Here is a 16,316-nt window from a genome sequence, read left to right as displayed (position 1 = left end):
GGCTATATGCGTCCTTCACCACTGGACAAGGGGGCCCGGGTTCGATCCCTCGTCAAGGAACAAGATCCCACATGCCACAACTAACGATCCTGCATGCCACAGTGTGGCAATGAAGATATCATGTGCTCCAACTAAGACCAGGCACAGCCAAATAAATACATATTTAAAAAAAAAAAAAAGTATTGTGGCACAGAACAGAGAGGCAGCCCTGACCCACCAGTTCCTGGGTCTGCTCTCTGCTCCTTCCTACACACATAGGAGTTTGCCCACGCACTCACACCTTGAATTTTCTAGCTACTGTTGCAAAACTTTTCAAGTGAAGTGCCTGTGATAGAATGTGGTAGCAGTAGATCCATGCCTTGTTGCCTGTTCTCCTGAGGGAGCTTGTTGGAGCCTCTCTAGCATGATGAGCGTGCCCCAGAGTCCTCTCTCCACTCTGTCCTCCTCCCGCCCCTCCTCATTAGCTTTATCCAGATGGCATTGCAGGGAGGTGTCCAGCCGTGGTCCCCACTACTCCAGGGCAGACCTCCTGGCTTTCTGCTCAGTACAAGACTTCATTGCCTTATTTGCCCTCAAGAGTTCAGGGTTCTGCTGGCAATTCTCCTTCTGGGAGCACTAACATCAGACGAGTCCAGCAGCCGGTGATGTGGGGAAGCCCTCAGGCCACTACATTCCAGATGTCTTACCCGTGCATGGTCCAGAGACTCTGCAGAAACAAGGAACGATTGTGTGGCACTGAGGGGCTTTCTCCCAGGCCTGGGATGCCTTGGGGTGGGGGCTGGCTTCCATTCAGCCTTTCCTTTTCAGCCCCTTGGCATCTGGCTTCTGCTTCCAGGCTGGGGGTTCAATTGTGGCTACCATCCCTTCCTCCACTTCTCTCTGAAGCCTGGAGGTCAAGGCAAAGCACATGGGGACAGGAGTCTAAGCTGACTCTGGGTCAGGGGTGGGAGAGAACAGCAGGGGGTCAGGGACAATGCCTGAAGGAGTCTTTGTCAGGGACGACAAAGACTTTGTCAAGGACAAGCTGAACAGGGATCCTCTGGACCAGACCTCCCCAGTAGAAAGTTCTGCAGAGTGATAACTGTTCTATCGTCTTTGCTTTCCAGCTTGGTAGCCATTAGCCACACGTGGTTAGTGCCTACTTGAAATGTGGCCAGTGTGACTAAGAACTGAATTTTAAACTTTATTTGATTTTTAATTTAATCAGAAGCATTCCTTTGTTTCAGTTTAAATAGCCACACTTAACTAATGGCTGCCATGTTGAATAGGGCATCTCTAGATAGCTCATTCAGGAAGAGATGGTAGAGTGGTCTGGAAGCTTGTCTCCTCTTGCAGCCCCTGTGGTGAGTCTGGGCGGGGGTTGTTTTCCCTTCCTCCCAGGAAGGAGGGCTTGTCCTCTTGGGCAATTTCTACACTTCACCAGCTCAGGAATCCTGATGCCCCAGGGCCAACAGGTCCTGGCCGTGTGCCACCACAACTGTGGTAGCGCTTCCCCAGCTCACCAAGCATGTTTTCTGCCCAGCCTGGTAACACACAGGCACTCACATGCCCCAGTGGATTTGGCCAGGGCTCTTAACGTGGAGGTGGTAGGTTGGTAGAAAAAGTAGAAGCTTTTGCATCTTCCTTCCTGCTTCTATGGAGTTTGGATCTGTGCTTTATTTTGACTTCAAAGGGTTCTAGCAACAGGCCCAATAGAGGTCCCCAAAGGTGAACACATAGGTCCTCAAACATTTATTGAATGTCCAGTGTTTGGAAGACACTGAGGTTTAGCTGAAAGAACGGCTCTGACTTTGAGAATAAATAGCGCAGGCTTCCAGCTCACACCCCAGGAGACCTCACTAATATTTTATTTAAACTGGTGTGTCTGACCCTTAAACTGGGTTTCCTTTTTTTTCTCCTGTGCACATAGAGAAGAGCTGTTGATTATGTGAAAAAGAGAACAGTTCTTCATTATGCTTATCAGCTCCTGTCTCTCAGAGGGGGCAGGGATGGGAATATTGTGTTATGCATTTACTAGTGCCGCAAGTCTTGGTGGAATTTGGGGCAGGAGTGTGGAGGATGTTGGGAAATCATCCTCAAGGCTGGCCCTTGGCTTTGGACCTTGTGGGAGCTTGGCAAGCAGAGCCAGTTTGGAAATCCCCAGGGGCCATGAGGAAATCCCCAGCAGCTGAGAGTCCTCAGGGAGCAGCAGGCCGAATGGAGCCACCAGTCAGGTGGTCCCTGCCGGCAGCCAGGACCTGACTTCGAGGAAATGTACTCCTGGTCTTGTCAGAGAGGACAAGCCCAGACTTCCCTGCCTGGGCTCTGTGCCCATGAGATGGTACGGGGTCCACAGGCTCTGAGCAAACCTTTGGGTATGCAGAGGCCGGGACTTGGGGGACCCTAAGCCTTAGTGGGATTCCCTGGTGGCTCAGCTGGTAAAGAGTCTGCCTGCGTTGTGGTAGACCCAAGTTTGATCCCTGGGTCGGGAAGATCCCCTGGAGAAGGAAATGGCAACCCACTCCAGTATTCTTGCCTGGAAAAAATCCATGGACAGAGGAGCCTGGGGGGCTACAGTCCATGGGGCCGCAAAGAGTTGGGACACAACTGAGCGACTTCACAAGCCTCAGTGACCACCTCTGGGGCAAGCCCACTGACCCTTCTGGATTGCTTGTCCCAGAACTGAGCCCACCACACAGGCTCAAGGCGTCCCTGGAGTCTTCTGTTTATTCATGAAGTCACCCATTCATCCGTTTTATTCCATCAGTAAGCGTTTGAATGCCTACTATCCATGAGGACTGTTTTGGGCTAGGGATGGAGCAGTGACGAGCGCAAAGTCTGCGCGGAGCTCGTCCTAGCCTCTTCTCGAAGTACCCATGGGGTGAAGGGAGAGGCCATCTCCAGGGGGCGCCTCTTGGGGGCGGGGCCGGGAGGGCGACCCCAGGAGGTGATATCCCACTGCCTGGGCCCTGGCGGACCCTTGAGAAGGAGGCGGCCGCCCTCTGCCGGGCTCTAGCAGCAACACAGGGCGGATGCACCGCGGGATTCCAGGCGCATGTGCCGACCTGGCCCCGCCCCCCCATCCTGCCCTTGCGCTGGCGGCGAGCGGGCGGGGCCAGGAAGCGTAGGCCTCAGGGGTTGGGGGCGGGGCCAAGGCTGACTGGGCCCCTAGCCACCTCCTAGGCAGGATTATCTGCCCAGCCCTGGGTGTGCACCCTGGGTCTCAGCAGGTTTCCTCTAGCCCTCCTCCCCTCCCGGCTGCCATCCCTAGGCTTCTTCAAGGAGGTCTGTTGCGCTCCACTGGTTATCGATGCCCAACAAAATTTAAAAAAAAAAAAAAAAAAAAAACCCTTAGTATCTCAAAGGGTACAGTCACTACTAACACCCTTACACTGTTTTTTAATAGGCGAGAAGATGTTTGTTATACACACACACTGGTAATAAAGGATAATCCTTCCCAAAAGAGGAAAGTCACAAGTACTGAGAAACCTTTGAACTGATCACCCTGGAGAATGCATTTGTCTGTTGGTGAGGCGTCTCCTACCCCAGGGAGCAGAAATGCTCCAGGCCCTCCCCAGCCAACAGAGCTGAGTGCTGGAAACAGGACTTGCCCCAACTTCCCTAAATAAAGAGTTCTATTGCATGCTTCCCTCATAACTCAGTTGGTAAAGAATCTGCCTGCAATACAGGAGACCCTGGCTCAATTCCCGGGTGGAAAGATCCCCTGAGAAGGGATAGGCTACCCACTCCAGTATTCTTGGGCTTCCCTGGTGGCTCAGTGGATCAAGAATCCACCTGCAACATGGTCAACCTTGGTTCAATCCCTGGGTCGGGAAGATCCCCTGGAGAAGGGAAAGGCTACCCACTCCAGTATTCTGGCCTAGAGAATTCCATGGACTATACAGTCCATGTATAGAGACTTTCACTTTCACATTGCATGCTAGGTCACTTCAGTCGTGTCCGACTCTTTGAGACCCTATGGACTGTAGCCCACAGTGGGCTACATGCAAGAATACTGGAGTGGGTTGCAATACCCTCCTCCAGGGGATCTTCCTGACCCAGGGATCAAACCCACCTCTCTTACATCTCTTGCATTGGCAGGTGTGTTCTTTACCAGTAGTGCCAGGGGGCAGGCCAAGAGTCCTATTAGTGACATTTTATAACTTGTAATTAGTAATAATACAATGGATACAACACAGTTAGTATCCATTTATGGAGACAGTGCTTATAGCCTTTTTCTTTTTTTGAGTTCTGATTAAAAGGGGATGACAAAGACAAATGGGGTCAGAGCAGTATTCTTTCATTAATACGTTAATTAGAAACTCAGTCTCAATGTTTTACAAACTATCTCCCTCTAAACCAGCCTCAAGAAATTCACAGTCTAGTGCTTAGAGGATGAAACAAACAAAAAAACAAAAAACCCTAAACAGGCATTGTGCTTCCCCACAGTGTTCATCTTGAGGTATTACATGTCAATACTAGTTTCACAAGTAAACCACTTACTCCTCAGAGCCTCCTGCCTAGCCTGCCCCAGCTCTGCTCTGCCGCTTTGTCTGGCCCAGTGCCCAAAACAGAGTCAAGGACCGTTCACTCATCCAACGCTACCAATGTGGGAGAGCAGGGTAGTTGAACTTGTTACTCTGTCTAGAAATTCCTTTGGTCCTCATTCTTTTTTCCACAGCTAACGGCACATGTAGGCTTTCCTGGTGGCTCAGTAGTAAGGAATCCTCCTGCCAATGCAGGAGATGCAGGTTCAATCTCCGGTCTGGGAAGATCCCCTGGAGAAGGAAAAGGCAACCCACTCCAGTATTCTTGCCTGGGAAATCCCACGGACAGAGGATCCTGGAGGGCTATAGTCCATAAGGTTGCAAAAGAGTTAGGAACGACGTAGCAACTAAACAACAAGTTGCACAACTACCTTTCAGATCAGTTGGTTCAGTTGGTTAAATCCAGTGGGTATTTACTGAACACCTACTATGTGCCTAGTTCTAGAGGGTGGGATGGTCTCTAAAGGAAGTAGGAAATGTTCTTGTTCTCCAGGGAGAGAAGAATGCTTAAACATATGACACAAATGTATTACCATCAAAATATCAGTTTGGTCATGGCATATATTCACTCATTAAAATTCAATAAATTCAAATACAGCTCACCAGCACCCCACCACACACACACACCAGTGCAAAAAGTAGAGCTTTCCTATGAAACCTTTTGGAAGATGAAGTGGTGTAAAGTGAAGAAGCAATTACCTTAGGGCACATTTTGCTAATCATAAAGCACAAATCATAAAGCACAGATACAGATTCAGTTCAAAGCTATGGTGATTTGATGCTGAGAGGCTGAGTGTGGTTCCTGGGGAAGGAGCTTGGCAGGGTTGCCCAGGGTGTGTGCTACCTCTAAAACGCTTGCTGCAAAACCAACGCTGGACACAGCTTTTGCTTTTATAGCATTTTTTTTCTGTAAAAGCGAACATCCTCTTCAGATTTCTTTTGCTTGTCGGAAGCAGAGACTAATGTAGGTCTTCTGTAAAGCTAAGTGGCATAAAGCAAACTTTCAAAAAGCAGAGGATACCTGCATGTGGTTGTGTAGGAAACTGTATTACATGTAGTCTGAAATTATAAACATTGTATTTTGTCTACTTCACTGTGTATATAATGCTTTCACATATAAGGATGGTATATACAAAAGCATGTGTACTGTATTTTGTGAGCAAGTTAAGGGATTTTTAAGAGTAATTTTGACTATATTCTATTTTTGTCTTACATGTTGACTTTAGAGACTCTAACCCCACGTGATGTGTGACTCCCAAGTATGTGACTAAGCACCGTGCTGAGTATATTCAAGAATCACCATGCATGAGCGGTGATATTAATATTTATGTATAGACAGTGAACGCTGTAGTTTTTAGTAATAATTTAATCACTATCGACCATTTGCCAGACCTAATTTGCCAGACCTAGGTGCTTTCCACGTACTATTTTTTTCAATTCTCACAGCAACCCAATAAGATAAGTATACTATAAGGCAAAAAAGTGGGAAGTTGAAGAAGGAACTTCCCCTTAGGTCAGACTGCAAAAAAAAAAAAAAGAGGCTGAGCTAAGATTCGGTTTGTGCACTACTGCATCATGCAGGCCTTGGGTTTTAGGAACGGCTTCGTGAAGGAGGTGGGACTCGAGATGGACTTGGAGAAATGGGGAGGGTTGGAAGGTGGAGAGGCTGGTGGAGAGGCTTTCAGAAGTAGAGGTTGATCTGAGGTTGATGAGGGCCTGCGGTTTTGTCTGAGAGAGCGAGAGCCTGGCGTGCCGTCTTGGAGGCACTTGAGGCACCCGGCGTGGTCTGGCTAGCTGTGGGAGTGATTGTGTGGCCCCCCAGAGCCGTAGGGCAGGTGTAAGGACCAGGCCCCGTAACAGCGCTGAGCGTTGAGCCGCAGAGGGACCAGCCGTGGTTATGTGTGAAGCTGAGCAGGCTGCCAGGGCCCCAGCCTCCCCCTCGGAATGAAGAGGTCGTCCTTCTCACGAAGGGAAGTGAAACTGCTCCGAGAGGGTCCCCGTCTGTAACACCAAGCATCGCAGAGACAGAATAGAGCAGAACCTCGGAGTGGATGGGCCTCTGTGGTTACTAGGAAGTCAGAACAAGACTGTGCAGATCAAGTGACCCTCAGTCACCCAGAAGCTTCCAGGACCCTGCTGAAGGGGAGGGGAGCCCCGAAGGTTCTCACGCAGCCACAATAGAGAACACCCAGTCTGTGTGTGAAAGCCCAGGCCCTTCACTCCCAGCAGAGGCTGCAGGCTCGCCGACATCCCACTGGTTCTGCTCTGGCCTCTTCTGTCAGGCTTGGTTATCAGGTTTTACAGCCTTTGGCAGAAACAGCATGTCAGAAGGAGGTGAGACTGCTGGAGACGGGCACCTGACAGGCGGAGTTGACAGGAGAGGTAGGGGACAAAGGAACCGAACGAACAGCAGATACACAGACAGACACAAAGGGCGTCGGAAGCCACGGGGCTAGAGCGAGGCTTCACGCTGGCTGCAGTGCCGAGACGGGCCTGGTGCCCTCGGAGAGTGGATCTGGGCATCGATGAGGCTGAAGCCAGGTTTTAAGTCAGGAGCTTACAGAGTTTAAGGTATTTGCGATGACTTCTGTGCCTCAGACAGTAAAGAATCTGCCTCCAGTGCAGGAGACCCGGGTACCATCTCTGGAGAAGGGAAGATTCCCTGGAGACAGGAATGACAACCCACTCCAGTGTTCTAGCCTGGAGAATCCCATGGACATAGGAGACTGGTGGGCCACAAAGAGTTGGACGCAACTGAGAGACTAACACTTTCCCTTTCAGAGTATTTTAACTAAAGACATTTTGAGAGTCTATAAAAAGTCTCTTATTTTTATGATTTTTAAGTAGTCACAGAATTGAGAAAACTACTTAAAATAGAAACTATTTTGACCCTTAAAGGGGGTAGACTTCAGTTACCTGGAAATTTTGCTTGTGATGTCCCTTTTCTCCCCCTAATGATCACAGATAGATAATAATTGTTAAAACTTACTGAAAACATATGGGCTTTGCAAGTCCCACTTCATTTAATCCCTGCAATAAACCTATGTGGTAGGCACTGTTTTTCTCCCCATTTTACAGGTGAAGAAATGAAAGCACAGAGTTAAGTTGTGTAGTTTACTGCATAGAGGAGCCAAGATTGAACCAGACAGTCTGACTCTGGAGGTCTCACTGAGTTAAGCACAGTACACTGTGAACAATTCCTTTAAAGCAGTGATTCTCAGAATCACCTGGAGGGCAGTTAAAACCATAGATGCTGGGTCGCCTATCCAGAGTTTCTGATTCAGTAGGTCTGGGGTGCAACTCTAAAATTTACATTTCTAACAAGTTCCTAGGTGATGTTGATCCTGCCAGGCTGGGGACCACATTTTGAAAACCAAAGTCATTTCACCAACTGAGGTTTCAGCCTAATCCTTGTTTTGCAGATGACGGAAATTTAAGTCACCTGCCTATGGTTGCACAGATAAATCATTCAGTCCTTCATTCACCTACTCTCTCATTGATTTAACAAACAGGCACCTCTGCCCTAGGCCTTATGTTGGCCCTCCAATCAAGCAACTCTCAGCTGTGGCTGCGTGTAGGAATCACCTGGGGAGCTTTTCAAAATCCCAGTGTCCGGGCTGCCCTCCCAGACCAATCAAATCAGAAACTGGGAGGAAGTGGTGGGATACAGGTGTCAGCATCTTTAAAGTCCCACAGGGGTTTTCGGCGTGCTGCCGAGGTTGGCATCATTGTGTCAAGAAAGCCCTGGAGGTGCAGAGACCTGTGACATGGCATGTGTCCCTGAGGGGCCAGATCATCTTCTCAGGAGGACATACCATTCCCTAGGAAGCAGTGGTGGTTTAGTTGCTCAGTCGTGTCCGACTCTGGGACCCCATGGACTGTAGCCCGCCAGGCTCCTCTGTCCATGGGATTTCCCAGGCAAGAATACTGGAGTAAGTTGCCATTTCCTTCTCCAAGGGATCTTCCTGACCCAGGGATCAAATCTGGATCTCCTGCATCGGCAGGCAGGTTCATTACCACTGAGCCACCTGGGACGCCCCCTCCCTAGAAAGCAGAGCTTGAGTGCTAAAGCGCTTCAGTCATGTCCGGCTCTTTTCAACCCAATGGACTGTAGTCTGCCAGGTTCCTCTGTCCATGGAATTCTCCAGCCAAGAATACTGGAGTAGGTTGCCCTGCCTCCTCCAGGGGATCTTCCCGACCCAGGGATCGAACTCACGTCTCTTACATCTCCTGCATTGGCAGGCGGGTTCTTTACTACTAGCACCACCTGGGGAGCCCGGTCCTGACGGCTGGTACAGTGAGTGGCAGGTAGGAGGTGGAGCTGGGCTTTGGTCTTCTTGGGCAGTGCTTAGCAGCCTCTTCACAGGGCCTACTGGGCTCACTGGAGCAGCCAGGATGACAGGCCAGGGTCTCCAGACCCACTGCTGGGCCCTGGTTAGGTGACAGCTCTGTTCGGGCTTCTTCGCACCCCCACGCTCACCCCACCCTTGCTCTTCCTGGAGAGGAAGAGGGAGGCGACAACTGTTTCCTTTATTCTGCAGAGCTGACAGCGTCTGAGAAAGCTTCAGAAGGGCTGTCTCTTGGCTCCTTCCCACCTGCTCCCAGCCCCCATTTCGGCCTCCTGGGTGTCCCCAGCCCTGGTCTGGGCACCCTGGAATACTAGCTCTCTTCATGTGGAGCACTGGCCTCTCACTGCAGCCCTTGCTCATCAGCCAGACACCCACAGTTTCCTCTGCCTGCAGGGCCAAGGCCCACCCACCCCGCCCCACCAGCCCCACCCTCCTCAGTCGCTGGCGGTGTGGGGGAGAGGGATGTCTACACAGATCGTGCAGTCAATTCCATGCACGTCCCCGGTGTATTTATAACAGGGAGGCGGCCACAGTGGGCCTCAGACGGATCGTGCGGGTCTCTGCTCCTGCTGGACTTTACAGGATGGCTGTGCGGCTGCTGTCTGGGCGCAGCGTGCAGCGGGCCCTGTGTGTGTCTGTTGCTGTTGTATCGGAGGTGACGTTAGTGGTTGTCTTGGCCTCTGCCGCAGTCATTAGATGGCTGGGGTGAGCCTGTGATTACGCGTTCTCAAGAACACTGTGCTGTGATCGAGTGTTCATGCGTGCTGGGGGGTGTGTGTGTGTGTGTACGTATGTACACGAACACGCATGTGCTCGTCTTGATCCTGGCCTGGGGGGCTGGGGGGCTGCAGGTCTCAAATTCCTCTGCTATTTTTAGGGGCCATATCAGCTCAGCTGTCGGGAGCCTGGGTGTGTGTCAGTCGGAAAGTCTCCCCCGCCCTGTCCCTTGCCCCTAGCCCTCCAACACCTCTGCCCCCCCACCCCACCCCACGTCCTTCCCCTGAGAGCCTCCTCCTCTTCCTCCAGGCACGCCGTATCCCCCCTCTGCCTCCCAGCATACCTGGTTCCCGCAGTCCTCCCGGCCAGGCCACTCAATCTCTCACTCTCCCCGACTGGCTCTGGCCAGGGTTGGGCAGCTCCGGCCGGGAGGGGCCTGGGGAGAGGGAGGGGAACAGGGGCGGGGCCGCTGCCAGTGCTATTTTGAGCCGCTAACGGAGCAGCATCGGAGAGGAGACTCCTTGCTCTGGGCTGCTCCAGGCCAGGCCATGCGGGTGAGTGTCCCTCTGACCCCCCACCCCGGAAACGTCCCAGACTCCTCACGCTGTTTCCTCATTTAGGAAAGGAGGGGCCTTTTTGTCGTTTCCCTCGATGTGGCTAAAGTAGGTGGGGAGGGAGGGGTCAGGCTCCTCTCTTGGCCTCTTGGTGGGGAGGGAATCCTTCATCCCCAAAGCCTCTGCCTCTCAAAGGCGAGGGGCAGGGACTCCTGGGCCTGACTCATGACTTCGGGAGTTTGGGAGGGGGCACCATCCTCTAAACCTCAGGGTCCAGGGACTGTATCACTCACCCCACCTGCTGGGACACGCCTTCCCCACAAACCGTGAGTGCTCCAGGCTTCCATTCCTGGGAATGCTATTTCCTCCCAAAGCCCAGAACCCCAGCATCTCCCAGGCCTTGGGAAGTCCTATCCCTGGTTTGCGTTGCCAGCAGAGCCCTCCACCTACCCCCCACCCCTCTTTCCTCCTGGTGAACGAGAGAGAGGGGCTTGAGAGGGCTGGTTTGGGGACTTGTCAGGGCTCCCTCCTCAGAGCCCCCGAGGGTGGGCTCAGCGTCGCCTCCTCCATTTCTGTGAACTGGACTCTCAAACGGGGCACAGATGGCATCTCGGGGATGCCCTGACCCCTCTACAGGTCTCTTTTTTAGCAGAGATTACTTCAGCAGAGTAAGTTCCTTAAAAAAGCAAGTGAGGAGAGACATAGCTGCCTCCAGTGTGTTGGGCTCCCCCCACGCCGCTCCTCCCGGCCACCAAGGATAAGGTTTTCAGTTGTGTCAGCAGTTGGCCGAGTCTAGGAGCTGGCCTGGCGGAGGTGGATCAGGAGCCTGAGATGTGCCCGAGAACATTTGTGTCCCCCTGTACCCAGAGCCTGCCCCGCCCCAGCCTCAACACTGGCAGCAGCGCTGAGGTGTGTGGGCGGCCGGGGGTGGGGCCCAAGAGACTTCACACCCTGGGAGTGGGTGCTTCCTGCTTAACACCCCACCCACCCCACCCCTGCCCATCTTGGGCATCCAGGTCTCTGGCACCAGGTCACAGACTTGGGGCCATGCACGATGATGGCCAGGCAGTTGGCAATTCCCTGTAGGTGGGCAGTGAGGATCCCCAGAGGAGGGGGGCCCCCAGCAGGTCTGGCCGTTGGAAGAGGAAGCCTGGGCCTTCTGCAACTGCAGTGCTGACAGGAAGCCATCCCAGCACACCTGCTTCCTCCAGGCTGGCCCGACCGGCGGTGGCCTCGCACTCGGCGGCTTTCTGTTCCGCCCTGGGCCGAAGGAGGGCTCTTGCTGGAGGCTGGACCGAAGGGGCCAGGCTGTCCCTGCCAAACTCTTCTCCCCTTTCTCCTCTGGCAGCCTGGCCTTGAGGGCATTCCTGGCAGTGCTCCCCCCATTCCTCCCAGGCAGCTCAGTATAAAGCTTATGGCAGTCACGGGCAGGTGGAGGGGTAAGGCCATCTCTGGAAAACCCCTGCTTTCTACCCAAACTGTTGCTCTGGCAGGAGGTGTCATGGGAGGTCAGTGACGCAGGTGAATCAAGGAAGGGAGGGGGCAGGGCTACCTTCTGGCCCCTAACATGAGCCTCCAAGTTTCCTGCTGGAGGACAGACCTGGGTGTACGTCCCAGTCGGCCACTTGCTTGCTCCCATGAGACCTTTGTTGTTGTTCAGTCGCTAAGTCGTGTCTGACTATGTGAACCCATGAGACCTTGGACAGGTCAGTTCTGAGCTTCCTTTTGCTCATCGGTAAAGTAGGAATCATACTAGTATCTGCTTCAGAGGGGTGTTGTGAGGATTAACTGAGATAATGCATGTCAAGGGTTCAGCACAGTACCTGGCACTCAGTACATGCTCAGTAAAGGCTAACTGTTCTTACTGGTTTTCTTCCTTACACCACCACCCTCCTCTCCCATCCTTAGCTAAGTTGGTGCTAGGTTAGGACTAGCAGAGAGAGGGTCACCTGGGAGCGACCCTCTGCATTCAAATGGGACAGTGTTGGTAGAGGGGAGAGCTGCCAGGCTTCTTGGTCACAAATGGCGGATCTTCTCTTCCTTTAGGCACTCAGTCTTGGGGTGTCCACTGCCCTTGGGGGCTTGCAGTGGGGTGGATGTCTTGCATGGACACTTGGGCCTCAATGCATTTGTCCAGGCTGAGCACTCCATGCCTGGAGGGTGCCTGGTGATTGGACTGGTTCTCCTAGAGGCATTTGTGTACCTGTTCCCTCCTGCAAGGGACCCAGAGGATCATAAGTAAAGGGCGGATGGTCCTGCTCATGATGCAGAGGGTGAGACCCAGCCTGCCCCAGCCTTGGAAGCCTTCAGGGCAGAGGGTAGATGGGTCTCTTCACACATTTCTTGGATTTCTCCCCCTTGAGAACAAATGTTTTTGGCTGTTATCCCCTCCACTTTTTCTTTTTTATGGACTGTTTTGCCATCTTTATAATAGAAATAAATAGTAAGTAACAAATACATAACACAATAAATACCAAGTGTTTCTATTGCGTCTAATTTGCACAATTTACAAGATTGTTATGATCCATGTTTGTTTACTATTTAGGTTCTAGTGTTTTTGATTGATATTATTTTAGGAGGAGTTTTCCATATGGCTACATTGTCCACATATTTGTTAGTTTAAATGGCAACATAATAATGGATTGTACTGATTTAGCACAGTTTACCTGACCCCCTTCCCACTCTAGGGAGTTAATTCTTTCCAATTTAGGGCTATTATAGAGGGTGCCTCTTTGCATAGGTTTGTATGTGTGTGTGTGTGTTGGGGTGGGGGTGGGGGTGGTTTCTCTTAAGTCAGCTCATTGCTTATGCATTCCTGAAGATGGGATGGCTACTGTTGGCTCCGCAAAGAGCTACTAAGCAATTTCAGAGTGTCCTGCCCTCCCCTCATCCCCATGGCAATTGGGTTTACTATCTACTTATTGTTGCTAAATTTAGAGATTATACCTCCCTTGTTTTTCCCTACATCCCTGGGAATCAGGATGGACAAGCTTTATCCTCGATAATTTACAGCTGGCAGAAGAGACCAGATGGGAATAAGAGGTTTGTGCAGAGGACCCCCACTGCAGGACCGCCAGGCAGCAAACATCTATTAAGTGCCCACAGTATGATGAGTAAAAACAGAGTCCTGCCTATGAGGAAATCACAGTTTGGAGAGTGATCTAGACAGCACAAGCGGCTCCCCAGATCCATCCTGGCTGTGAATCGCAGTGCTCCCACCCACCAGCTGGGGAGCCCTCAACATGTGACTCGCCTTCTCCATTTCCTTACCTAGAAAGTGGGGTTTTGTGAGGATTAGGTGAGGAGGGAGCATGAAGCACCTACCACCGTGCTGAGTACCACAGTGAGGATTTGGTGAGCCTTGGTTTCTCTCCCTTTCCCGGAAGAGAAGAGACCAGGAGTGCCAGAGAGGCAGGTGGTGGCCAGAGCCTGAGAGTGGTGGGGTCGTGGTCCCTTCGCAAGTCCAGAGACTCAGTCTGGGCACGTTGAATGCTGGTAAGCTCCGCCCTCTTAATCTCTGCTTTGGCTGGACCCAGGCCTCCCGAAGCTCGATGCTGACGCAGATCTTAACCAGAGTTGGCCACTAAGGATGACTCAGCCCCCCTGACCCTGCCTGACACAGCAGAAAAGATGGGCCTCCAAGGGAGCCGCACAGGCTTGCAGCTGGAGCCACTGGGGTTGAAACCCCAGCTCCACCACTTACCAGCTTTGTGACTTCATCTCTGAGTCTTCTTCCTCATCAGTAAAACAGGACTAATAGTGGTTCTCCTATCCTAAGGCTATAAGATTTATATACAAAAATACATATAAAACACCTTTACAGGGCTCTTCTCATTGCAGGTGTTCCATGTTCAGTAATGAATGTTGTTGTTGGAAATGTCTGAATTCACCAGAGACAGGTGAGAGGACAGGTCAGAGAAGAGAGGCTGTTGCTCCCAGGCACCCTTGCTCCACAGAACCATCAGATCTCAGTTCTGCTAGAGTAGCAGAGAGAGATGCAGGTGATTATAGCAGAGATGCAGGTGATTGTAGAGGAGATGCTGCCACCATCTTTGGGACTGCATTCCTTACCTGTTCTTTGTGGGACAAAGACAGGTGTTTCTTGATTCTAATTTTAGTTAAAATCTAGTGATAAGGAAGAGAAGAGAAGATCTGGGCACTTGAGCACAGAAGCCACAGAAGGAATTTCCTCCAGGGAAAAGCCTACATCTGTGGTCGGAAGGATGCTCCTGAGGAGCGAGCGGCTGACAAGAAGGCAGCCTGGTGTCCTCAGAGCCTGAAGCTGACGGGCTCCTCTCTGGACACACAGGACAGCCGGAGCAGGGCATCAGAGGATGAGTCAGTGAATTAAACAAGCCAACTTAAAGTCTAGAATATGACCTGACAGTAGGGTAGAAACTTCCCTGATGGCTCAGTGGTCAAGAATCTGCCTGCCAATGCAGGAGATGACGGTTTGATCCCTGGGTGGGGAAGATCCCCTGGAGAGGGAAATGGCAACCCACTCCAGTATTCTTGCCTGGAGAATCCCATGGACAGAGGAGCCTGGTGGGCTACAGTCCACGGGGTCGAAAGAGTCGGACATGACTTAGTGACTAAACAACAACAAGAATAAGAATGAACCAGTTTAAACTCTGCTGACTTGAACAGATTCTTGAGATGACACCTCTCCCTGGGCTGAGGCAGATTCCACCTGTTGAGTTTCGAGAGGACCCGCTCTGGTTTCTAACGCCCCGATGGGGCAGCTGTGTTGTTGTTCCCCAGGCCTCCTACCCTTGGCAGGTGCTGGTGAGTTGCAGGTAAAAGGCAGAGCCCCAGGAGTCCTAGTCCTTCCTTAATCCCCTCCTGGTTCCCAGGCCTGCAGGTTCACTGAATTAAGGGCTTGCATGAAAATCCCATGGACTGAGGAGCCTGGCGGGTTATAATCCGTGAGATTGCAAAGAGCTGGACACGACAGAGCATGCACGCACGTGCCTGTCCTCACCCCAACTCCTAGGGTACCAGACCTAGAAAAGACTTTAGACACTGTCTGGACTAGCCCATCCCCTAATTCCACGGAGAGGCCCAGAGAGGTGAAGCAGCTTTTTCAAGGACACACAGCTGCCCAGGGCAGGAAGGTCAAGGTCCCGTACCTCACTTTGTCTTCTCTTTCCTCTAATCTTTTATTCCTTACTCCGTCTCTGACCTTTGGAACTTCGTAATCCTTCCCCCTCCACTCCACTCTTCCTTTCCCCTGTGGCCCACGGTCTTTGTCCCGGCAGGTCCTGGTCTTTAGGAAGACTCCGAGCCCCTGAGAGAGCCTGCCCTCATTTCTTCTCTGACCCAGGGTGTGGGCTGCTTTCGGCACCATGGCCTTTTCATCAAGGTTTGCCTTCTGGGAGCAAAAGGAAAGTTATATTTCAAAATCTTTGTGCTTTTTTCTTTTTTTTCTCTGTGCTTGGCATGGTGTGTGCAGGCAGGAGACTGGCTGGTGGGAGAGGGAGCTTTGGGACCTGGCGATGGACTGGGGCATGTGTATTGGAGGTTGGGTAGAAGGACCAGGGGGCCGGGGTGGGGCGTGAACTCCCTCTTCCTGCCTGGATGGGCTCCTCTGCTGGGTCATGCTCCTCCCCTGAGCTCCACCTCTGGTAAGCCAAGCTGCCTTTTGTCCCACGGGAGCCCCTCCAAGTTAACCCCTCACGCCCTCTGCACCCCGCCGCTGCTCTGACTCACCCCTGGGCACTTGAGCTGCTGTGAAGGGGCCGCTGGGAATGGCTTTGGCTCTTTGGCTTCTGAGGCTTTGGCCTCAGGACTGGGTCTCCCCGAGTCTGGGGTCTGTGATGGGGAGGGTGAGAAGGAGCCAGGAGTGGGGAGCTGAGCCAGTTGGCTGCCTGGGGCCAGAGGGTGATTCAGGCCGCAGACCTGCGCGTGCCTTTGTGCTATGCACAGGCCCCAGCTGGGCAATGACCTCCAGCAGACTCAACCCTTCGGTGGGGGAGGGGCGGTGAGTCAGCCTCAGGCTAAATCCAGACCTGAGCTCAGAGCTGGGTCTCGTGTCCCAGCCATCGCAGGGGGCTGCCATGCCTCACCACTTGGGAAAGACCCTCGGGGCCCCAAGCTTGAGCCACACAAAGGAGGACAAACTTGGAGCTGACGAAGGACACGGAGTGGACTTGGGAGTCTGGGCCATCGCT

At 52.3% G+C, this 16,316-nt stretch overlaps 1 protein-coding gene across 6 annotated transcripts in view; it reads left to right on the top strand.

Annotated features, from left to right (window-relative positions):
• The window catches only part of MYO18A (myosin XVIIIA), a 100,702-nt gene that overhangs the window by 27,867 nt on the left and 56,519 nt on the right, over positions 1-16,316 (top strand). Inside the window, exon 1 of one of the 6 annotated variants that reach the window (XM_061142961.1) lies at positions 10,084-10,146. The exons of the other annotated variants lie outside the window; for them this stretch is intronic. Within the exon in view, the coding sequence (XP_060998944.1) occupies positions 10,141-10,146 (6 nt within the window). The 5' untranslated portion in view covers positions 10,084-10,140. Of the gene's footprint in view, positions 1-10,083; positions 10,147-16,316 lie in introns of those variants that run through there. 6 annotated transcript variants of the gene reach the window in all.

Source organism: Dama dama, chromosome 5 (assembly GCF_033118175.1).
Source record: "Dama dama isolate Ldn47 chromosome 5, ASM3311817v1, whole genome shotgun sequence".
Taxonomy (NCBI): Eukaryota; Metazoa; Chordata; class Mammalia; order Artiodactyla; family Cervidae; genus Dama; species Dama dama.
This window is presented reverse-complemented; position numbering and strand designations above follow the sequence as displayed.